This window comes from Sphaerodactylus townsendi, linkage group LG03, assembly GCF_021028975.2.
Source record: "Sphaerodactylus townsendi isolate TG3544 linkage group LG03, MPM_Stown_v2.3, whole genome shotgun sequence".
Lineage (NCBI taxonomy): Eukaryota > Metazoa > Chordata > Lepidosauria > Squamata > Sphaerodactylidae > Sphaerodactylus > Sphaerodactylus townsendi.
Genome location: NC_059427.1, coordinates 101,734,012 through 101,757,729, shown reverse-complemented (window position 1 = coordinate 101,757,729; position 23,718 = coordinate 101,734,012). Strand labels below are relative to the sequence as shown.

Here is a 23,718-nt window from a genome sequence, read left to right as displayed (position 1 = left end):
TAAACCACCTCTGCTTAGTCATTTGTCTTGAAAGTCCCTTGCATAGATCACAAAAGTCAGCTGCCACTTGATGGCTATTTATACTCAAACATTTATGCAATGTTGGACGGTCTGGACAAACAAATGTTAATTATCTGTGAAGTTGCACATGCCTGAACCTATCTTAAAGTGAGATGCACATATGAAAGATGTTAGAACTGAAATAGTATTTGGCCTGAATGATGTAGATGAAACAGCCACAATGCAGGACTGAGCTAAATCATCAGGAAGTAGCTTAGGATACCCTGACCTCAACAGCCTAGACTAAGCTGATATGGTTAGATTTTGAAAGCTAGGTAGGATTGGCCCTGGCTGGTGTTAGAATGGGAGACCTCCAAGGAATATCAGGGCCATGACAGGGAGGAAGGCAATGGCAAACCATCTCTGAATATCTTTTGCCTTGAAAATCCTATGAGGTCATTGAAAGTCAGCAGTGACTTGATGGCAAAAAGAAAAAGGCTCGAGACCAGATTTTTGAGTAACATTTGTATTGTTTTGTTTTCCTTTGTTGCTTCTCACTGTTTTGATTTATTGAGATGTTTTTCAGGTTATTTGCTTTCTCTAGGATAGGGCAATGATACTTCACTGAAGAATAAATACATAAGGGAGTGGGGGGAGAGAGATGTGAGAAGAACTACTGTGACTTTTCAATGAGAGACTACTTGATTGTTCCATCTGTAAATACTGAACTGAAACTGCATGCCCACTGTACCAGCTGTGCTTACCCAATTTTCAAATATAGCAGGGCTGGCACATTAAGCAGGCAATATGGCTAAGCCAAGAAGGAGATTGGTAAGTTTGTTTGCTTTCTTGCAGAGAAACCTATCAACGTACCTGCTGTTTGCCCCCAAGTTCCTCATTATGACAATTTTCCAAATACAACCAACCCTTTTGCATTAGAATAACGAGCTCAGCACAACGGCACTCTGAGCATCTGAAATGGCTGCAGCTTGTAAATAAGTAATATACTGAAAGCCACTTCACGGTACACAAAAGATGTAAAGCAAGCTTTGCTGTATCATCCACCCTGGTGCCAAAGACATTATATGTGCCAGTTCAGATTTTTATTCTATTCTTCATTGTTGTAGTGAAGTCTCTCTGGATAGATCTGGAGCAAAAACTAGCAGCTACAAGCAAATGTTTGATAACAAAGAAATGCATTGTCGAAGGCTTTCACGACTGGAATCACAGGGGTGTTGTGTGGTTTCTGGGCATGGCCATGAACATGGCCACACAGCCCAAAACCACACAACACCCCAAAGAAATGCATATTTGTAGGTACTGATAATATATGTGAAGACCATCTCATCTTACTTCTGCATGGCCCAATAACAGCAGAGGTCAACAAATGAAATATAAATAACAACCATCAATCAGTCATAATAGATTAGCCCTTGAATAGACTAGCCCTTGAATAGAACATCATAAATATCTATATTAAAGCAAGTCAACAGACAACAGCAGAAGTAAAGAATGTGACATATCTTAATTCCTTTAAAACTGTTAAACTGATGCCTGGTTTAAATTAGTTTGAAGGTAAAATACCCTCTTCCCTTCCTCCTGGGCCTTGATCCAAACTGCAGCACTGCATAAAATTTACTTCTTGCACACACTAATGAAGATCTGCAAATTTAAGGTCATTTCTCTGTTCTTATTTTGTTGCTATGACCACCTTGTGCAACAGTGTTCCTCAGGTAGTAGGACATTTACAATATAAAAATAGGAGGGTTATATTATAATGAAATGGTTCAAGAAGGTGCTTCTATGAGACCTAAAACATTGCTTATAATATGTATTATCTGTTTGCTATATATATGATTTTGTCTTCACTCCATTATTTTATAGTTACTGAATACTATTTTCTGTATTGTGTCTAATATTTTAAGCCACAAAAGACAAAAATGTCCTAGAAGATTACACTAGAGGGAGACAAGCAAATTTTCCTGTGGCAAGAGCTCCAAACTTTTGGCACCTAACTAAGAAGGTCTTGTCTCACGTTGTCCTCTATCCTCAGATGGTGGGGACATTTGAAGCAGGGCTCCAAAAATTACCAGAGCAAACTGGTAAGTTCATATGGGAATAGGCAGCCCTTAAATTATACTGGTCCTATAAAGTCTTTAAAATGAATATGAGTACCTTCATTTTTCTTTCCATCTATGAAGATGCAAAAAACACCTGCAATCATATAGTGTAAATTGTACACTTTATTCAATACATGAATTTGGCCCAGAAACAATTCAGGAACTGGTGTAGATGGAACAACATGGAGTGATATGATCCCTATGATTGTAGAGTGAAAAAAATTACTGGCAGTGGTGCTGCCAGTTGGTGGGCTGCCTGTTGGGTGAGTGATCCCCACTTGTTCTATTTATGTGTTACTTAATAATATTCTAGTTTTCATTCGTTTATTCTGCTCTATTGTTCTGTTCATTTTTATTGCTCTGGTATCTTACATGGGTTGATACATTTGTTTGAATTTTGACTTTGATTGGTCTTAACTTGTTTTTTAAATGCTGCTCTGTTATTGTTTTGGTTGTCATTTTCTATGATAATTTGAGATGTTCATTTTAAGAACCCATTGCTTATGTTAAAAATCACAGGCGATTTGGATTCATTCACAAATAGAAAACACTATCATTTTACCTTGCACATTTTTAACATAAATTCTCATAAATTCTCACCATATATTTTAATTCTACCATTACTTATAAAACTAATCATTTGATCCTGTGTATATTGACAGGCAAAGAAGTGTAGATCTGGACATACTTGAGACAAGTTAGAGTGAATCCTCTGGCTGACTATAAAATTTTTAATATGTCTTAATGTTCCTGTGAACTGAACTGCCATTTGTCCAGCGCAAAGAAAAGACAATGTAAAGTCAAAATACATTACCATTGCATTTTTACAACCATATATTTTGCCTCACCTTGTAGCCATCCATTATCTCCTTGTGTTTAATGTGCATTTCAATGCTTTCCCAAATGTATTACCAAATGACACCACAATAGCCTGTCAGCACTGCACAAATACACTCAATACGTCTTCAGGACGGATGCCTGGGAAAGGACTGTTCCCTTCTAGTTGAACACCAAGAACAACATAGGTCATATTTCTGCCCATTTATTTGATGTCAGTGGGAGCCAGTGGTGCCCAATGTTTTAACAAATGAGCTCAAGAAATAGTGGTTTTTTTCATAGGTAGCCGACAGTCTAGGATATCCATAAGGTTCATTTTCCATTCTACTCACAAGGAATTTAGGCTGGTATATAGGCCCCTGCTTCCATGTTGGGATTCAGGTAGATTAAGCCAACAAGCTGGGCCAAAGTCACCCAGTGAGCATCACGGCAAAGTAGACATTTGAACCCAAGTGTCCACAACTCTAATGAAGCACTCCAAATGCTGGAACCTCACCCTTCAATATCAAGAATGTTACTGGAGGAAAGAGAGGTGGGATTTTGGGATGTGAACAGCGACAGTCAAACACTGTGCCACATATTTGTACCTGATGCATCTTAAAACACATGGGCAGTCCAATACAGAAGGTGGCAGTGATGTAGGTATAGATTTTTATGGGGGGTGTCGGGGTGAGGCCACGCCCTCACCCACCCCTGGGGGTGTGGCCACGCCTCCCCAAGCCATGCCCATGGCCTCAGTGCTTATAAAAAGCAGCTCTCCGAGGCAAGGGATGGCAGACATCTGTGACCTGCCCCCCCCCCCCCACCGGCTGGGCTCCCCAGCTGGCAGCCAGCAGAGGGGTATCTAGGGAAAATGGAGCCCAGTGCAAAATCTGAGGTTTGCGCACACCCCCCCACTATGGGCGGCTGCTGTGATGCTGGAATCCACCCCCAAACAGCATCACTTTCAACTGTGTTTAAATTAGGGAGCCCAGATTCTCCTTTAAAATCCATTTTAAAGGGAGAATCTGGGGTCCCCAGTAAAAATAACATTGAAAGTGATGGTGTTTTGGGGTGGATTCTCCCCCACCCTGAAACAGCATCACTTTCAATGTTTGAACAGGGGACCTCAGATTCTCACTTTAAATCCATGCCGAACTGGGTGGATTTAAAAAGAGAATCTGGGGAAATTTGGGGGGTGCCTGCTGTCAGGGGTACAATTGTTAAGCTAGCAGCATCAAACTTTCAGAGTATCTTCGTGAGATCCTACTGATGATACCAGCCAGGTTTGGTGAAGTTTGGTTCAGGGGGTCCAAAGTTATGGACCCTCAAAGGTGTAGCCCCCATCTCCTATTAGCTCCCATTGGAAACAATGGGGGATGGGGGCACCCCTTTTGTTGGTCCATAACTTTGGACCCCCTGAACGAAACTTCACCAAACTTGGCTGGTATCATCAGAAGTGACACCTGACAATAACCTGAAATTTTGGTGCCATTAGCCTAAAAACTGCGCCCCCTGCAGGCCAAAAACAAAAAAACACTTTAAAATGCAAAAACCCACAAACGGGGGGGGGGGGGGGCCCGGGGCTTCGGACATGCAATGGGGGGGTGAACCCGAGAACCCCCCTTACCTACGTCAGTGGAAGGTGGGTGTTCCATGTGGCTGGGATGGCACAGCAAAAGAAGACTGCCCAGCTGCCTCCAAAGGGGCAGTGTGGAAAGGAGGCAAAACTGAACAACTTCCTGCCATCCAAATAGCCCCAATGCAGGAAAGGGGTTATGTCCGTGGTGGCAAACCTTTGGCACTCCAGATGTTATGGACTACAATTCCCATCATCCCCTGCCATCATGGTCAATTGGCCATGCTGGCAGGGGCTGATGGGAATTGTAGTCCATAACATCTGGAGTGCCAAAGGTTTGTCACCACTGGCTTATGTCATACTTTCATGAGGCATAAGTCTGAAGTCAGGGAGGGGATGTCCCTGGCCTGAAAGCTGGGTGGAGTCTGACTAAAGTCAGCTCCACCGCCCAAGAATGCCACCAGCCCACCCCCAGTCAAACTGGCATCCTCCATTATGCCAGCAGGATTACTTTAGCTACGTCCTTGATGCCTGCAGGGACCTTATACCATCTTATTCTTAAATCAGATCCTACAAAGATTACCCATTATCACCTTGCTCTATACAGTAAGAATACCCCTTATGAAAGGATTAATCCTGCAATAATTCAAAGATATGTTTGATGATGCTGTTCCTTACTGCTGTTTCCCTAAATTTTTAATTAAATTAGAAGCGTGAAATGATAATGGTAAATCATAACAAGAATTTTTTTCAACTAAACCAGTGGTTTCCTGAGAAGCAGCCTGTTGTACAAGTTTTTAAAGTGAAGTTAACAACTCCAATGCAGATCTAGATTAAGTTCACTAATATGGTAGAAAGAGCTGGCTTTCTAAAAGCTGTTTTATAGAACCAGTAAAAATGTTGTAATGTGAAGGCATCCAATACAACTTTAACACCTATAAAAGACCGTTTGCAAATAATCACATCTCCTTAATTATTAAACGGTATTTCAGAATTTCACACAACTGGCTATGCCAGAGTTCAAAAGACAATTACTTGACTGTTTGTGTGAATATCATATTCTTCTTTATAATATACCATGCTAATTCTTCACCATGTATCTTATTGGTTCAGGAAAGAGGCAAAGTTTATTTCTGATCGATATTCAATTGATAATCCAGATATGACTGCCTCCAGTGATTCAAAATACTGGTTTTTACATCTACTTGTCATGGTCCTAGCTGAGTCAAAGATGTCTTCAAGTGTGATAGTAAACTGTGCATCCTGGGAAAACATACTTCAAATGAATTGTTTATTTCACATGTAGTCTTTAGAATTTTACATCATACCAACACGAAAGTCCTATTAGACTGCAGCCTCATCACCATTTGTAGGCTAGTATCTGTAACATAATTGTTCAGCTTCCAATGAGAAGTGCTTCACAACCCACAAATACCTGTCAGAGGCATTAAAAAAATACATATAGCAAGAGAATCTGACATTTAGTCCTGGCTTCTATGAAGTACTAGAGAATGTGCAAGTTTTAGTCCTGCAGTTTTGTGTGATCACTGTTTACTTAAATGATTGCTGCTGAGATCCCTTGCTGGAAAATATCACAGCTGGGGAGCTTTGAAATAGCTATCTAACAAAGAAATAAAAACAACATGCATTATACGAAGCTCAGCAGTTGTAATATGCTTCCCCTCTAGAGTGACATGTATCAGAAAAAACAGGTGGATTGCTGAAGGGAAGGTTTAACAAGTCAGACTCTGCTTACCAGGGGTCCATGAATTGTAAAGAGAGTTCATATAAGGGTAAAAAAAAAATAACACAGACTCAATATGAGGAAGCAAGCGAAAGAACTATTATTCATTTCAGAAGTGCACAGACTAATAAGCTATGTCAGAGCTACTTACATAGTCACTATCAATAAAGAATTATATAACTTGACTTTGCTATTGCTGTATAGAGGATGGAACCAGATTTACAGAACTGTGAGAAGCAAGAAGTAATGACAGCTTTGAGTATAGCTTTGTAAAATTCAACTCCTCTCCCGGTCTTGCTATTAGCCTACATGAATATGGTCTTTCTGGTTTCCTTCTGCAATGCTGAAATGAATGCTGAAATAGTGTTGTGACTAGCTCACCTGGGTGAAGTAACTGTGATAGATTCACGCCAAGTCAGAAGGGTACCAGGCACAGTTACAGTGTTCATTCTTTTCCTTCCTCAACTATAAGTAATTAAGAGAGACAACTACAATGGTGCCCCAATGTTTATTCTGATATAGAGGACACACCTCTTCTGGGTATTGGGAATTAGGATATGGGATGTTAATATTAAGAATCTGCCTTTGTTTTGTTCATGTTCCTGTCCCCACCCATGAGCCCCATCAGCTTTATGCTGGGCATCAGAAGTTGCTTCAATTTTTCTATGTAAAACATGACCCCGCTACAAGGACAGTAAAGAAGTGGGTGGATATGGCATCCACAAGCACCAGTGCAATGACAAACATACCTTCCCTCACCAACTGAGCCACAGATTAAAGCTATGCTTTAGAAAAAAAACCCATTAAAAGGTTAAAAAGCCCATTCAAGAGCCAAGCTACCCTGCAGCTGAACTGTATGAGAAGAAAAGCCAATTAAAGGGCGAGAGTTAATGCTATTTTGAGTTTAGCTCATTGCTGCAGTTAGTTCCACCCCCTCCTCATATTGGCTGTAGGCAGTGTCCACATGGAAGTTCCAGCTACAGCCAACTCAGTTTCTCCTACAGGTCAGATTTAAGGAGGTTTTCTTTAATCTGGATCATCCAGGAAAAAATATGGGAGTCACACACAGCTTCATCAGAATTCAGGGAGGTAGCATAAGTATTAAATTGATACTTGGAGGCAGTGAAGGAATGGATGATGGGTAACTTAAACAAGATGGAAGTGCTTTGGTCTTGGGACTGAGGCTGTCTAGGAAGGCGGGGGGGGGGGGGTTCTCCCAGTAACAAATGGAGTTCTATTTCCCGTGAAACATAGGGCAATTCCCCACAGTCAATTTATTGCATGATACTCACATGAAAATCACGGTTCAAGCAAGAACTCCCCATGGCTTAAATGCCGAATATGGCTTCATCCCGGCTCTGGCATGCATCCCACCCCCCCATCACACTTTTTTTGGAACCTGCATTGAAGTGCACCTTTTTTTCAATCACGCGCTGAAGCCTGTTCGGTGGGGAGAAATGGGACAGACGCGGCTTATTTTTCCCGCCCTTTGAACCATCCAGCCAATTAGAGCGCAGTGGGCTGTGCATGGAGTGCGCGTAGCCTTTTTTTGGTGCTGCGCTGGGCATGGCTATGAAGAAATGTAACTAGTAAGCTACGGTACTTTGCCCTTTATAAACCTTTCCTAGAGAAAGAGGACCTGGCCACAGTCACAGTCTCCTGATAAAATCCACACGTGATTATTTTAATCCAATCTATGCGAGACTGCTTTTAAGGAAGGTTCAGAAACTTTACCTGGTCCAAAATGACCAGTGACACTTAGACCATTAGTATTGGCCTATCCAATAAAGTGAATCACGTTCATAGCTGCAGATATGATGTATGGCAACAGTATCCACCACAAGTGTTGGTTGTTGCAAATTATGATATTCACTGAATGGTGTAAAGGTTTTTGTTTTTTTTAAAAAAACCATACATTCCCCCATCCCTTCTTAGAGCTCTACAGGTTTCATTTCTCAGGAGTTATTGCTAAAGGAAGTGGGAAAGACCTAGGATCACAGAGGTCTGACTAAACATAACTTATTAGATATAATACAGAATTCCAGTACAATGTAGAAAAAATATAAATAGAAACAATGCAGTGTCAGCAGGATAATACATGTAGTAAACCCATAACATGGGAACCACTGGTAAGCACTTTTCAAGTGGGAGCAAATTGTGGGTGCTTGGAAGGGATACAGATGAATAGACATGTGGAGGGTTTGGTGCCAGGGCCAAGTAAATGAGTAATGAAATTTCTGCTCTCTCTTTAGCGGACAGAGGAAGGAAATGCAAGATTTGGGGAAGGTGGGCTGGGGGAATTGGTGGGAAGTTCTTGCCTCCATGCAAAGGGCATGCACAGATGGCAAAGGATGCCAAGAGTCCGCACTGCAACTTATGTCAGGTGTAGGATAAAAGCTGCACCATGTCCTGTGAGGAGGGAAACTGCTTGCTGTATGTGGACTCAGGCCTGCCCCTTTAAGAGGAGCAGGTCATTCCACAAGGTAGGCAACCACAAGGTAGGCAACATTTATAAGGTACAGCTTCCTTCAGAATATACAGATAATATATTTAAGCATCAAAATGAATGTATGTGGGATGAAGACTTATCTCACTTTTCCTTCAAGGAGCTTAGGACAGTGTTAGTGATCAATATGCACGTTTCATGGATGGGTACAAGTGTTTTGTCATGTGTACCTTTTATTCTGATGTGCTGTAAATAGCCTGGGGACTTTTTAATTGAAAGGCAGTATAAACTAAATGAGCATACCAGGAGACCAGAACTAAGCAAGAAGAAAGCTATAGCTCTAGGGGAACAAGTTTAGTGGAGAATTTCACAGCAATTGCAATCTGTCACAAGGAGACAACTGAGTGCCCAGTTGCTCCTCTAGGCCCCATTACACATAGAATGCTTACCATGTGTGTAATCAGCCTAGGAGTAAGAGCTGGCCTTTATTTAAATACAGCTGAAAAAGGACTTTGCTGAATGTGTTTACTTTTAACACGACCATTCTCCCTTTCCATTTATAAAAGCTCTCACAATTACACCTGCAGAATTCTAGCCCAAGGGTAGTGATTTAAAATATTACAGCCTTAAGCAATTGGCAGATGTAAAATTGAATCATCTGTGTCCACTGCTTTACTGGTGCTGTTCACTGTCAAGGCAGAAAATTGGTAAAGCGTGGACAATGTAAAAATTGGCCTCCTTAGCAATGATAGTTCAGAGTAAGAAAGAGTGCTGTGGATGAAAGCAAAAGGCTAAGCAGTTCATTTTCAAACGTCAATATGCATATTATAAAATCACTGTCAAGCTACTAGCATTCTCTGCAGTCTCCTATTTACAGACACTCTAAAGCTGATAAAATAATTAACAAGGCTTGCTTTTTTAATGCCAATAAGTCATGTACAACCCAACATATGGCTTCTTGTCTTCATTATGCTGTACCTTTATTACTCCCTTCCTACAAGGGAGCCAAGGCAGGGTTAGTGAATTATATGCAAGTTTAATACTTTTCTTACATGGATGGAAATGGTGTGGGACATTTGTTGTGCATATTGGCGATTCATCATATTCGACAAAACAACTTTGGGGAGGGTCCATGCATCAGTGTTAAACCATCTGCTTGGCATTTAGAAGGTTCAACCCCTGGCATCTCCAGTTAAAAGAAACAGTTAACAGTGATGTGAAAGACCTCACCTGAGTTCCTGCCAGTCTGAGTAGACAATATGGACTTTGATGGACCAAGGCATAAGGCAGCTTCATTAGAAAATCATTCTGCACTTTCACAGACTTCAGCGAAGGCTCTTTTTACTCACTGCAGTCTAGTTCAACAGTCCCTATTTCCATTTCCATGGGCGACTCCCAAGTACTACTTCTTTTACTGGTGCTTGGCCTTTGAAATTGCTACACAGTTAATGCCCAAGGCATGTGCCACTGCACCCTCTTGTAAATGAACTGAAATTGATTTTACATGCACAGACATCATAGAACTCAACTCTGTGCTGCTCACAATGTTTGCAATTGCTATCTTTTCTTTTCTTTTTTTAAAAAATCCCCAATCCCCAATCGAGCAGCCTGCCAGGAAAACCCAGAAGGCCAAATACATGTGAAGAATAATAACTAGGAAGATTCCGTTCACTGAATTTTAATCTTCAGTTTAAACTGAACAGCCTAAAAGGTAAAAAGTGTACCATGTAAAAAGCCTTCCTTACAATAAATTAAATGCAAGGATCTTCTGGCCAGCTCTGAAACTTATTCTCTTCATATATTTATTACAGTTATCCCACCCTTTCCCCAAGGAATTCAGGATGACATGAATGGGGTTATTATTTTAGTCTTACAGACTGAGAGATAGGCCAGCCTGAAAGATGGGCTGATTACACACGGTGAGGTACCCTTGACTTTAAAGAGAATTGGTCAGGAGAATCTTTGTTTTGGGACATGATGGTGTTATTACCCATTGCCCTGTTTGCAGCAGGGCAGGCATTACTCATCAGCTGCCTTTTTGCTTGTGTCCCCCATGGGGTTTGTGTGTTTTGCATGTTCTCTATTGTGCATGTGTGTTTTAATTTTTAATATAATCTTTAACTTTTATCTTTAATCTTATCAGTAAATTGATATATCACTCTAACAGTCTATCGATAGATATATCAACATAAGAAGGCAAACTATTAAAGTCTTGAATATGGCATCTGTATGCTTTGCCTGAACACTGATTGTCTTCTGTGGCGGGAAAAGGAGGGGGAGTAATGGTGGCGTGCAAACTGCAAAACCGAAGGACAACTTGAATTGCCATTTGCTAAGCTCTCCAGGTTCATGATCATCCATCCGCTGATGTGCTGTAAACCCAAGCATCAACACCAATGGGCTTTTCCCGGTGGGGTCTGTAATCACTGATTGCTTGTGTATGACACTATGAAGCTGGAGACATCTCAGTTTGTTGATCAAGTGCAGGGGCTAATCAGGTGTTTGGACTGATTGATTAGTCTTGTTATTTTTACATTTTTTAAGTATTAGCATCGATTTCTATCGAAATGGTTATTAATTTTTTTAAAATCTAAAGATCTAAATATATGCAGGAGTGGAGAGGTCACGGGCAATAGAAATGATATGGTAGGACAAGAAGCAGGAAGTGGTTGGCAACAGGAAGCAGGGTGAGAGAGAAAGCAAAGCAGCACGAGGCCGGGTAAGACTAGGCAGGCTGGCTGCAGGCTGAGAGAAGGGGTCAGGGCAAAGATGTGCCCATTGACAAATCTGTTCTACTCTGGTAGTGAAGCAAAATTAAAATCATACTACCGTGTTTCTCCAAAAATAAGACAGTGTCTTATATTAATTTTTGCTCCCATAGATGCGCCATGTCTTATTTTCAGGGGATGTCTTAGTTTTCCGCTCCACAGCTGCATGCTCTGGTGTTCTGTTCGATGGGCATGCTTCCAGACAAAAACTTTGCTACGTCTTACTTTTGGGGGATGTTTTATATTTAGCACTTCAGCAAAACCTCTACTATGTCTTATTCTCAGGTGATGTCTTATTTTCAGAGAAACAGGGTATAAGTGGATTTGCTTTCTGCAGAGAGAGTGGAAAGTGAAATGGGCTAGAGCAGACCTGGGCATTATACGGCCCACATCCGGCCCACCGGATGATCCTGACTGGCCCCCCTGCCTTGCTGGGGAGCGAGGCGCCTTTGAAAGCCCCGCAGAAGCCGGTTGCCTTGGCTGCTGGCTTCTGCGGGGCTTTCAAAAGTGCCTCGCCCCCCTGCCTTTTGGCCCGGCCCTCCACAATATTTTCTGTTTCTTATGTGGCCCCATGGAAAAAATAATTGCCCACACCTGGACTAGAGGAAATATGTCCGTACAAGAAATCTTGCTGTGGCTGACATTCATCTCCACCATACAGCAAACACCTTGTGCCAGGGACTTATCAAAGGCTGTCTAATAAGATTCATAGGTGTGCAAGCATCTGAATCCAGGTCTCCATGTAAAACCATGTAAATTTCTTTATACATGTAAGCTTACACAAGTTATTTTCATTGCCATACTGATTACTTTTCAAGGGGACTTTTTTTTACAATTTGGCAGGAACAGAATGCTTTAGGAGAGAAAGGAAAGGAAGAACAGAGACAAGGGGGCGAGAGGTAATGTCAAACGTTGTAGTATATATTGTCTGCATTTCTTGCTGGGACTCATGGAGGATTACAAGTATGAGAAAACTATTCAGTCAATCAGCAAGTGAACTACAAAATATGACAATATTTGAATCTAACAGCAAAGATTCTTAGTAAAAACGAGGGTGGAATGGAAAACCTGAGGAAAATGCAAGCCTGTATAACTGTCTAAGGCAACAAGACAATCAAAGCAGGAAAACTTTATCTCTAATAGAAGTCATCTCCTGAGCTGATTCATTACATCACAACTCTTCCTTTGGAACTGTGCAAAATGATAGAAGTGAAGGAATCTTCCTAATTGACTTGGTGGAGGCAGAGAGTGTTGTCAAATCACAGGAAACATGGTGACCCTCCTACGGTTTTCAAGGCAAGTGATGTTCAGGGGTGGTTTGCCATTGCCTGCCTCTGCATAGCACCCCTGGATGGTCTACCATCCAAATACTAACCAGGGCCAACCCAGCTTAGTTTCTGAGATCTGGCAAGATTGGCCTACTCTGGTCCAATAGCCACAGGTAGACTATAATGTGGGAGCCACAAGAGTCTATGCATGATTGGGTGGTTGCTAATTTTACTCATTGCAGGGTTGCACTTTCAGAAGGCTTTGAACAGATAAGTGGAGCTATCATAGTGGAATTCAGCCATTAAGGGCTTTATAAGTGATGGCTGAAACCTTGAACTGAACTCAGTAACTGAGCGGGAACCAATGAAGTGGCTGCAGAATGGGAGAAACATGATTAAGAACAGAAGAACATAAGAACTAGCCTGCTGGATCAGACCAGAGTGCATCTAGTCCAGCATTCTGGAGCCTGATGCAAAATCTGAGCCCCTCCCCCCCCCCGCCCCCGTGACTGCTGTATGCTGGAATCCACCTCCAAACAGAATTACTTTCAATGGTGTTTAAACTAGGGAGCCCAGATTCTCCTTTTAAATCCACCTTAAAGGGAGAATCTGGGGTCCCCAGTTAAAACAACATTGAAAGTGATGCTGTTTTGGGGTGGATTCTCTAAGGTATTATTATTATTATTAGTGTGTTACATAACCAGTCATCTTCCGAGACCACTATTCATAAATGACCTGGAAGTAGGGGTGGGTAGCGTGGTGGCCAAGTTTGCAGATGATACCAAATTATGTAGGGTGGTGAGAACCACAAAGGATTGCGAAGAGCTCCAAGCGGGGGAGGCATGGCCCAAACAACTGAAGGGGTTTTTTTTGGCATCTTAAAGACCAGTGAATTGATTGTGGCATGTTTAAGAACATAAGAACATAAGAACAAGCCAGCTGGATCAGACCAAAGTCCATCTAGTCCAGCTCTCTGCCACTCGCAGTGGCCCACCAGGTGCCTTTGGGAGCTCACATGTAGGATGTGAACGCAATGGCCTTCTGCGGCTGTTGCTCCCGATCACCTGGTCTGTTAAGGCATTTGCAATCTCAGATCAAGGAGGATCAAGATTGGTAGCCATAAATCGACTTCTCCTCCATAAATCTGTCCAAGCCCCTTTTAAAGCTATCCAGGTTAGTGGCCATCACCACCTCCTGTGGCAGCATATTCCAAACACCAATCACACGTTGCGTGAAGAAGTGTTTCCTTTTATTAGTCCTAATTCTTCCCCCCAGCATTTTCAATGAATGCCCCCTGGTTCTAGTATTGTGAGAAAGAGAGAAAAATTTCTCTCTGTCAACATTTTCTACCCCATGCATAATTTTATAGACTTCAATCATATAACCCCTCAGACGTCTCCTCTCCAAACTAAAGAGTCCCAAACGCTGCAGCCTCTCCTCATAAGGAAGGTGCTCCAATCCTTCAATCATCCTCGTTGCCCTTCTCTGCACTTTTTCTATCTCTTTGACATCCTTTTTGAGATGTGGCGACCAGAACTGGACACAGTACTCCAAGTCGCGGTCGCTTCCACATGCTTTATATGGGAGCATGACAATGCTTGCAGTTTTATTATCCAGCTCCTTTCCTAATGATCCCCAGCATAGAGTTTGCCTTTTTTACAGCTGCCATGCATTGAGTTGACATTCCCATGGAACTATCAACTAAGACGCCCAAATCCCTTTCCTGGTCTGTGACTGATAGCACTGACCCCTGTAGCGTGTATGTGAAGTTTGGATTTTTTTTGCCCCTATGTGCATCACTTTACATTTTGCTACATTGAACTGCATTTGCCATTTCTGAGCCCACTCATCTAATTTATCAAGGTCCGCTTGGAGCTCTTCATGATGTTTGTGGTTCTCCACCACCCCTACATAATTTGTTATCATCTGCAAGAGCTTGGCCTGCTGCTACCCACCCCTACTTCCAGGTCATTTATGAATAGGTTAAAGAGCACTGGTCCCAAAACGGATCCTTGGGGGACACCACTCCCTACATCTCTCCATTGTGAGAACTTCCCATTTATACCCACCCTTTGTTTCCTGTTCCTCAACCACTTTTTAATCCATAGGAGGACTTCCCCTCTTATTCCTTCATTGCTGAGTTTTCTCAACAGTCTCTGGTGAGGAACTTTGTCAAAAGCCTGATTGGTTCACTTACTGCTTGACAGTATCTGTGCAATTCCTTTTCACTTGTGCTAATGGGATTTTCCAAATTGTCTTTAAGGCAGACCCATATTGAATGCAGTAGTCTACAGCTATGTACCCATGGATACACCAACTGAATCAAAGTAGTGGCCATCTTCCAAGCTAAATGGAGTTGGTAAAATGCCTTCTTTGCAGATGTATTAGCTTGCTTCTCCAGCTGTTAAGCAGAATCCAGCATCATCCCCTACACTTTTAACTGAGTTAGTGAGAGGCAGCTGAACCCCATCAAAAGCAAAGAGCACCATGTCCTCCAGGACTTCAGACTTCCCAACCAACATTACCTCCATCTTTCAGGATTCAGTTTCAGCTTGTTTACCTTATCCATTTAACTACAACAGTCAGGCATTGGTTCAGAATCTCACCAAGCAATTTAAATATAGAAATGCTGAACTGAGTGCCATCAATACATCGATGATACCCTATTCCAAACCCATGAATGATTTCTTGTAAAGCCTTTACCTACAGATTGAATTTCTCCCCAACAGCAAGAGTCCTGCCCCTAAAGATCTGTCTGAACAAATCCAAAAAGCATACCTTAATCCCTGCTTTTATCTCCAGATGTCTCGACAGGATAACACGATGAACCATATTAAAGGCTGCTGCTATGTCTAGGAAAAGCAGCAGACAGGAAGAACCTTTTTCTACATTTAGAAAGAAGCGACTATCTCAGTGCCGTCTCAGTCCTGTAGCCTAGGTTGAAACTGAACTGAAAGGGGTCTAGAGTAAATTATTTATCCAGTGGCCTGGAACTGCTCAGCAACCACTTTTTATTATTTTGCACATGAAGAACAAATTAGAGACTGGGCAATAACTGGACATATAATTTCTTTCTGGGTTTTTAAAAAAGTAATGTACAGATGTAACTGTTTTAGGGCACAAGGAAAGATGCCCTAGGTCAGTGATTGATTCGTAATGAACTTTAGAAACTCACTGATGTGATTCTTACATACTTGAAGTATCCAGAACGGGCAAGGTTCTGACACACAAGTGATGACCTTCACAGTTCCAAAGATCTTATCAGCATTCATAACACCACCAGAAGCCAAAAGTTTTTTTTTAATCCACATGGTTTTCCTCATGATATTTCTAGTAACATGCCACCAACAAACAGATGCTTTTAGGAACATAGTTAATTCAGGAACTTTGACATGCATCCATTAGCTCTTTTATGTGCAACCAGCATTAAGTCAAGAGAAGGTTTAAAAAGGGGACTGAAGAGGCAGGCTAGACAAAGAAATTCAGTTGCTTATCTTATCTTTTGTAAGCATTGAGCTTTTGAGACCATGACCTTATATCACTACAAGAATCAATACGTGTTCTTCAAAATGCTAAACACAAAATATTGCAACAGAAGTACATGGCCAGAAGAAAAGAAGAGAAACTATGAAACTGGGGAGTCGGAAAATGGCTGGTGTTTTCAATACCCAGGAAAAAGGCTCAGAAATTATTCCATATTTCTAATTTATCATAGCAGTTTTTACAAGTTCTATTGCTATCTCACTGTATGCTTTGTTTTAAATATGGAAAAGGTTTGTCTGGAAGGAAGCAACAGTTTACCCCTAGGCAATTATTAGGGTATCCATTTGGTGAAGTGCTCTTATTTTTGACCTACAGAGATATTTTTAGAAGACAGGTCTATTGGCAGCTGTCAGAATCGTAGACTTAAAATTGTCAGGCAGGACATGGAGATCTTGTATAGCAAAAGCAAAGCAGAAACATGGCGATCCGAATCTCCAGACTTTTGGAATGAGGAACAGGGTAGTGAATAGGAATGCTTAACTAATTAACCTGATTTTGTACAGTCCATTTCTATGCTTGGCTTAGCCTTGCATTTCTTATGGACTTTTGATGTATTTTAAGACAAACACACTATAATGAAAATAGTCTGAAGGCTGCCCTAAAAGTAAGAATACATAATTTGATTGGTGAGCTTGCTGCACTAGTGTGGTCAGCATGAACGTGGAAAGACATACCCTATTCTTAGATTGACCAAAGGGAAGCACAGTTTTTTTGAAGGGGCTATGTACAAGTGCTGTGTTGCTGATCTTTGTGATGAGTGTACTCTGATAATTTCTATTTAAATGCCAGGCTCAGACCAAAGGGAAACCCCTAGTCCCCCAGCCATCAAAAGAGATGGTTTGGGATCCTCAGATAAGAGCAGACACAGGGTATAACTGCCCAAAGACCTCTTGCTCCCTTCCTTTTTCACTCAGGAGCAAGAAATACTCCTGCCTAAATGACAAGTGGCTAGATTTCTTTTGAAGGTTGTACACACAGTGCTGATTGGCTAGTCTTTGCGAACAACCTCCCCTCCCATCTCCCATCTTCATGCAATTTCTAAAAGTTTAAAATAATTGATTCCAATTAAAATCAAACAAATTAAACTCTAAAGTTTACAAAAAATACAAGTGCAGAAAGCTAGAAAAAAGGACAGCAACCTCTGTGAAGTGTTTGGGAGGGGACACAAAAAAGAAAGGAAAATCTACATTAGATTTGATCAAGTATTTATATTATTTAAAGAGCAAACGTGGATGAATGCCAGATGAATGTGAAAGCGCACAAACAAATACACACAAAACGCAGAGACTTTGAAGGATTTGTCCACATGCAACCAAAATGTGTTTTCTGGGATGCAAATCACTTCACCACACTTAATATTTTATATGTTTCTTTACCCTAAAGAAGTATTTTCTGAATACATTAAAAGAAGACTCAAATAGCATTTTCTTCTGGCTAATCTTGATATCTATAAACCCCTTAAATTTAATGTGCCGCCCTGCAACCAACATAACAATATTGAAGATGTGAATAAAGTGTGTGTGTGTGTGTGGGTGGGTGGGTGGGTGGGTGGGTGTCTGTCTATCTAATCTAATCTAATCTAATCTAATCTAATCTAATCTAATCTAATCTAATCTATGGATTTTCTTCTGAGAAAATGCCATTTTGTTTAAGTAAGAATAACACTCTACTTTGTATCCTATAGCACTAAAAAAAAATTCACCCAGCTTAGTGACTCCATGTTTTCCTATGGCAGCACTTATTTTATTTCAGAAGTTAGTCATTCCAGAAACAGCATTTTAGGGCTTCTAGTGAAGCCCAAAGTGTGTGTGTGTGTTTGGGGGGGGGGGGAGTAAGCTGCATTGGAAGCAGCATGACGCCTGCACCATCTGAATCAGTTTCATTGATACTTGCACCACCCAAACAGCTATGCCTGCTGACACAGAGGAACTGATGTTGGTGGGGGAGCGCCGTGCAACTCCAGAGTAGATGAATGCAAAAGTTTGCCCAGGCAGTGGCAGTCCTCTGCCACAGGAGGCTGCACTAACATGGATGGGGGTTGGGCAGGGGAGGCTCCTGGCATAAGCCCTGCCAGCTGCCTTGAATGGGGCTTTTGGCAGCTGGCAGGGCTGCTGAGGCGACTGCACTGCTTTGAATGAGGCATGGTGGTACTATCCCTTCCTGCCATGAACCTACTAGCCCTCTGGATTGGGCTGACTATCCTCTTCCTACAAGTCCTCTTCTCTCATAATAAATAAGCAAATAATATAGGTAATGGACATCTTAACAACAGTATGATTTACATTTCTTCTTCCTCTGCAAAGTATACACTGCAACTCTTGCTGGTAATTATATTTCTTCATATATGCACTGTTATTGTTTTTTTGTACCCCCCAAAAGTCAGATATGAAAGCAACAGGCAAAATGGCTTTGTTTTTAGATAGTTAACTAAAACTATCCTTGTCAACAGAGCTGTGAACTATGGAACTCAGTTCTGTACCTGAAAACCCATGACACTTTGCTCACCTGAACCCTTGAGGGCAAATACAAGTATATCCATTGACAGCATCCACACACAATGCACCATGTCGACATTTGTGTCCCACACAGTCGTTGTCATCTGTTTCACAATGTTTTCCACTATAGCCTGGTAAGCATTCACATCTGAAACAAGATAATCAGAGAATTCAGGATAAAACTCATTGTTAAGAACCACAGCAACAGTGAGACCAAAGAAAATGGTTCCAGTTGTGAACTGCACAACACCAAACAAAAAAGATGAAACGTATCTCATATATCTAATTACACAGGAATGTATCCTACCACTTCAGGGGCTTCCCATTCCAGATGGTTCTCCAGTATAGATAATGGAATAAATGCTACTTAGCTCTATAAAATGTGGAAGGAACTTGGAATATCTTGCTAAGCGGACTGGCTGAATAGGAAAATATGGTGTTACTAAGCCATCCCATGAAAGAATGGAATTTTAAAACAATTCATCACCATTTAAGACAGGTAGCTCAGACAGCGAAAAGACGTGGATGAAATTAATCTCCTTCACTTGTGCTCCACTTATACTGCAGAAATAATCACTTCTTTTGTTTTCTTAATATGACTTCCTTTTCACTATTATATTGGGAAAAATCTATAACATAATTGGTTTCCCTTGATCAAAATATGACAGCCAGTTATGGGATAACACTACCCCCTGCCTTTACATGGCAACTCATTCCTAGAAACACAAATATGGGCTATTGTACTTTTTTATTCCAGCTGTTAAGTCAGTTGTGTTAAAGTTGTGTCAGCATTTCTACTATAAACCCTATTTTCAGAGGTTTTTTTAAAAACTCAATAATTAAAAAAGTGTTCTAGGCTGAAACTTGGCATTCATAGTCTCAGTCCAGGGGGAGCAGATCTCTCTGGAAAACTGGGCAGTCTCTCAAAATCTTCGACACTATGTTTTGGACAGGGTTGAATGTGTTTCAGCCTATAAACCACATTTCAAGCCTCCCAGATGGATCTCACTTTGCAGCTGGAAAATAATAAGCATATCATCCAAACCAGAACAGAAGAAAAACATCTTGGGTTAGCATATGTTAAGTATTTTGGAGACTGTACTTTCATGTAACTCTGAACTTTAGATGTTAACAACTTATTTAAGGCTAATGCTAACTTTTAAAGTTGCAGACTGCTCTTCCTTCAGCAACAAAGACTGGACACAGAAAGAAGGAATATGATTAAGGCAAAAGATAGAGACAAGAACTTCACGTCATTCTATTATGTGGGTGTGCTCTGTGGCCACAGGAAGTGTAGCTCAGATGAAATCTCATGAAAAACTGTAGGGTTGACTAATATGGGCAGCTGGGTGAAAAGGTGGGATGCAAGCATTGTAAATAAATAAACAACACTCATATTGACTCATCTTTTGTAATATGGCAATTTTCCTGGCAATTTTCCATTGTACCTGGATTACTACTTTTTGACTCCTTTGTGTTTTGTGTCTGTGAAGTCAGGATAATCTAATGCTTTCCAGACACGATGTACATTTAATTTTGGATCAGTTATTAAAGAACTATCCATGTGCCATTGAATACGTTGAATATCACCTCATAGAATGCTGTGAATGTGTTTTTTAAAATCTTTTTTTCTTCTGTATTTTATTTTTGTTAAATGCAATTATCAGTGTATCTAATTCTGAACCCAGCCCCATCTGTGGATACTTAAATTCACAGAGAAGGAAGATTTTTCTGCAAATTTGGGGGAGCTACCAGCTTTGCAGAATAATCTAGAAACCTACACCAAACTGACAGAGGGCAAATCCCTCCTGAAAGAATTGCTGCTATCATCAGCCCCACCATCTCTCTCTCCTGTGGTAGGGGGGATAAGAAAGAACCATTGATGCTGTCAGCCCGCTATTGCTGTCACTACACATCAGCTTCTCAGGCAGCAATGTTGAATGCGGAGGAGGAAGAGCAACGTTGCCAGAGTGGAACTGTTTCCCTTCACAGGATCCCCTCCCGCCTCCCTGCACTTAGTAGTTGCCTTATCCCCACTGCTGTAGCCATATAAAGGACAGTGGCAGTGCTGCCAGCAGGCAGAATCCAATAAGTGATTGAGGGGGGATGAGAGAAAAAGAGAAAAGAGAGGAGAAAACACAGGGAGAAGAAAAGAGAGACTGATGGAAGGGATGGAGAAGATAGGTGGGGCTGGATGGGACAGCCTTTCCCGCAGTTTCCTTTCGGGACCCTGCTTGTTCTGTATAATTGCTTGAAAGCTTTTACTATTAAAAATCTTCAGTACAATTTTTTTTAAATGAGATATTTGGAACCAAAAAGCACTATTTTGGCCACTGTTTGGCAGTTTCAGTTGTGTAGACTAAGGAGATGTTTCAATATGTTTCAGAATCTGGCTTGCTATATGTTCGGATGTTGTTTAAGTATCTGAAATAATGTGAATTTTCTCCACTTTAGTTTCAGAAGATGAAACCAAAGCCATGCAATATAAAGTATCCAGCATCAAAATACTTCAGTATAGTATACTTGTATTCAGCAAGTGGTGGGACTGAACATTGTTACTATTGCAAAGTAATGATCGTTACTACAAAATGCAATCACCTCTGGGTTGAAATTTAATGATCAATCAGGAGGCGAAACACAGAAATAGCTTAGAGAATACCTGCCCACCAAACAGTCCCCTCTGTTATTTCCTTCATTGCTGGTAGGTGATTATGAACTAATCTTTTATGCATTTGAACAAAGGATCTCCCATTTTGTGTAGTTTCTATTGCCCAGAGTGAAAGAGACTGATAGAGGAACAAACATAAAAACAAGGTCTATTCCCAATCTCAGTTTGAGTAGAATCGCAGCAGCCAAATAGCATCCACGCAGGTTTACACACAGAAATCCAAGCATGGTACAAAAAAAGATCAGCAGAGTTATTGTCAGGTGTTTTAGATTTCAGAACTTGAAGAGCCCTAAGAAACAGGCATCAATCTCTTACTTCCTGCAGCTTGAATACAGCTGACCAGATGAGGGAATTATAGGCATTCCAGGCCAACTGCAGTCACATCTGGAGAATGAAGAGATAAATCTGCTGAACCAGGTAACTCCCCAGCTGCAAGAACAGCTATGTAGGTAAATGGATTCCCCAACCTTGCAGTCTTGGTGTTGATGGTGCAACCTAGAATTACTTTGCTGAATTCTAAAAACCACTGCTATGTTCCCCTGATACCCAGATAAACCAATTCTGCCTCATCAACCCTTACCCTTACTCACTGTTTGCCGATGGATGGTCTATTAAGCTTTTATCTAATTTGGTTATAGGTTGTTTCTGCACCTGAAAAGGTGAACGAGGCAGGGGTTAAGAAGAACTCCTGTGGATACTGAGTTGTGCTGAGTGCCTGTTCTGGATTGGGGGCCCATGAAAAGTGTTAAATAGTTACAAATGCTTCTAAAATGGCAAAACAGAGCACAGGATGGACCCAGGGCTTCAATCACTTGTGGGGGAGGGGGGAGGGGGACTGACGGGACATTTCATGAAATGTTGACAAATCATCTGTCATCAGGCACCACTCTATTATGATCTCCATCCATGACTAATTTTACTTTGCTTATAGACCTGACTCTTCATACAGTCACTTCATTATTCTCCCCATGAGACCTGCAGCCATGAATTTGCAACTGAAAACAATAATTTCTAGGCATCGAGTAAGAGTCAGGTAGTTCTTACTGTCATTTATAGCTTCACCTCTGAGATGAAATTATATGTTTATTAGCAAATGACATTAGAACAGAAAAAAGGTAATTCAGTAGTGTGGCTCAGATCTTATTAAGGCCAGGACCCATTCTTTCTCAAAGTTCTGCAAAAGGCATGGCAAAGGAGGCCAGTAATGTTTAAGGCACACTGACAAGTGAGCAATACCCATCATATATTGCTGTGGGAGGAAACAGCATTTAATCCTGTTGCTTTATTGATCCCTGTTGTCCTAATATAAAGTGATGTAATAATGAACAACATGTAGGTCCTTTATTCAAAGCAGCCATGGATCACTTTTATGATGTGTATTGGCTATTGCAGTAATGATAGAACCACCACTGTTCTTGGAAGGACTGCATTAAATCAATACATTGGCCTGTCAGGTAATAATTCCATGCTCCAGAATAATGCAGTTTATTTATAACTGTGCTAGTACAACATGTTTCTTTCCTTCAGAGACATATTAAGATAACTGCATTGATTGTTTGATTCGGTAGATTACTTGCTCACAATATTTGCCTCCTTTAAATAATTACAGAATACAAAACAGCAACAGTCAACTGCCACAGTGGTAATGAGGGAGGCACATTTGGATATGCCAAACAAGAAAAAAAAAGTGGTAATTTAAATGAAGCCAAAAAACGAAAAGATTTTTTTTTAAAATTCAGAAAAAAATTTTTTTTAAATTCAGAAAAAAAATTAAAGCCCATTTGTGAGGTCCGCAATTGAGTTTTAAATTTTAATCCTTTCCTTTAAATTTAGCTTGGCTGGTGGCTCCTTTCCTTTAAATTTAGCTTGCACTGGTGGCAGTTTCCCCAAGCCCTCCTGCTGCCGATTGGCAGAAGCCTTCACTGCCTTACTGCCTTTTTGCCCCCCCCACCCCCCTTCTCGGCCTGAGCAGAGGACATGCAGTCAACAATGGTGGCTCCAGAGGCAGGCAGGTGGGCTGCATTGGGTGAGAGAGGGATGTGTGAGAGAGGGATGTGCCCCAGTCCTGTGCCCAGCTGCTGAGACCTGTAGCAGCAGCCCAACTTGCTACTGTACCGTCTGCCCTGACATCAGCGTGCCAACCTGAGGGAGAGGTGGCCATGGGTGGCAGAGGCCAAGCATAGGGCAGGAGCTGGCAGTGACAGCAGAGGTGGGGGCGGTGGAAGCTGGCAGAGGGCACAGGAGGAGGAGGCTATGACAGGAAGTGCAATG

General features: G+C 41.3%; 1 protein-coding gene across 2 annotated transcripts in view; it reads right to left on the bottom strand.

Moving 5' to 3' along the window:
* Positions 1-23,718, bottom strand: part of SLIT3 (slit guidance ligand 3) — a 585,281-nt gene that overhangs the window by 30,999 nt on the left and 530,564 nt on the right. For both annotated transcript variants that reach the window (XM_048487936.1, XM_048487937.1), the window contains one exon: positions 18,790-18,927. In XM_048487936.1, the coding sequence (XP_048343893.1) occupies positions 18,790-18,927 (138 nt within the window). The remainder of the gene's footprint in view (positions 1-18,789; positions 18,928-23,718) is intronic.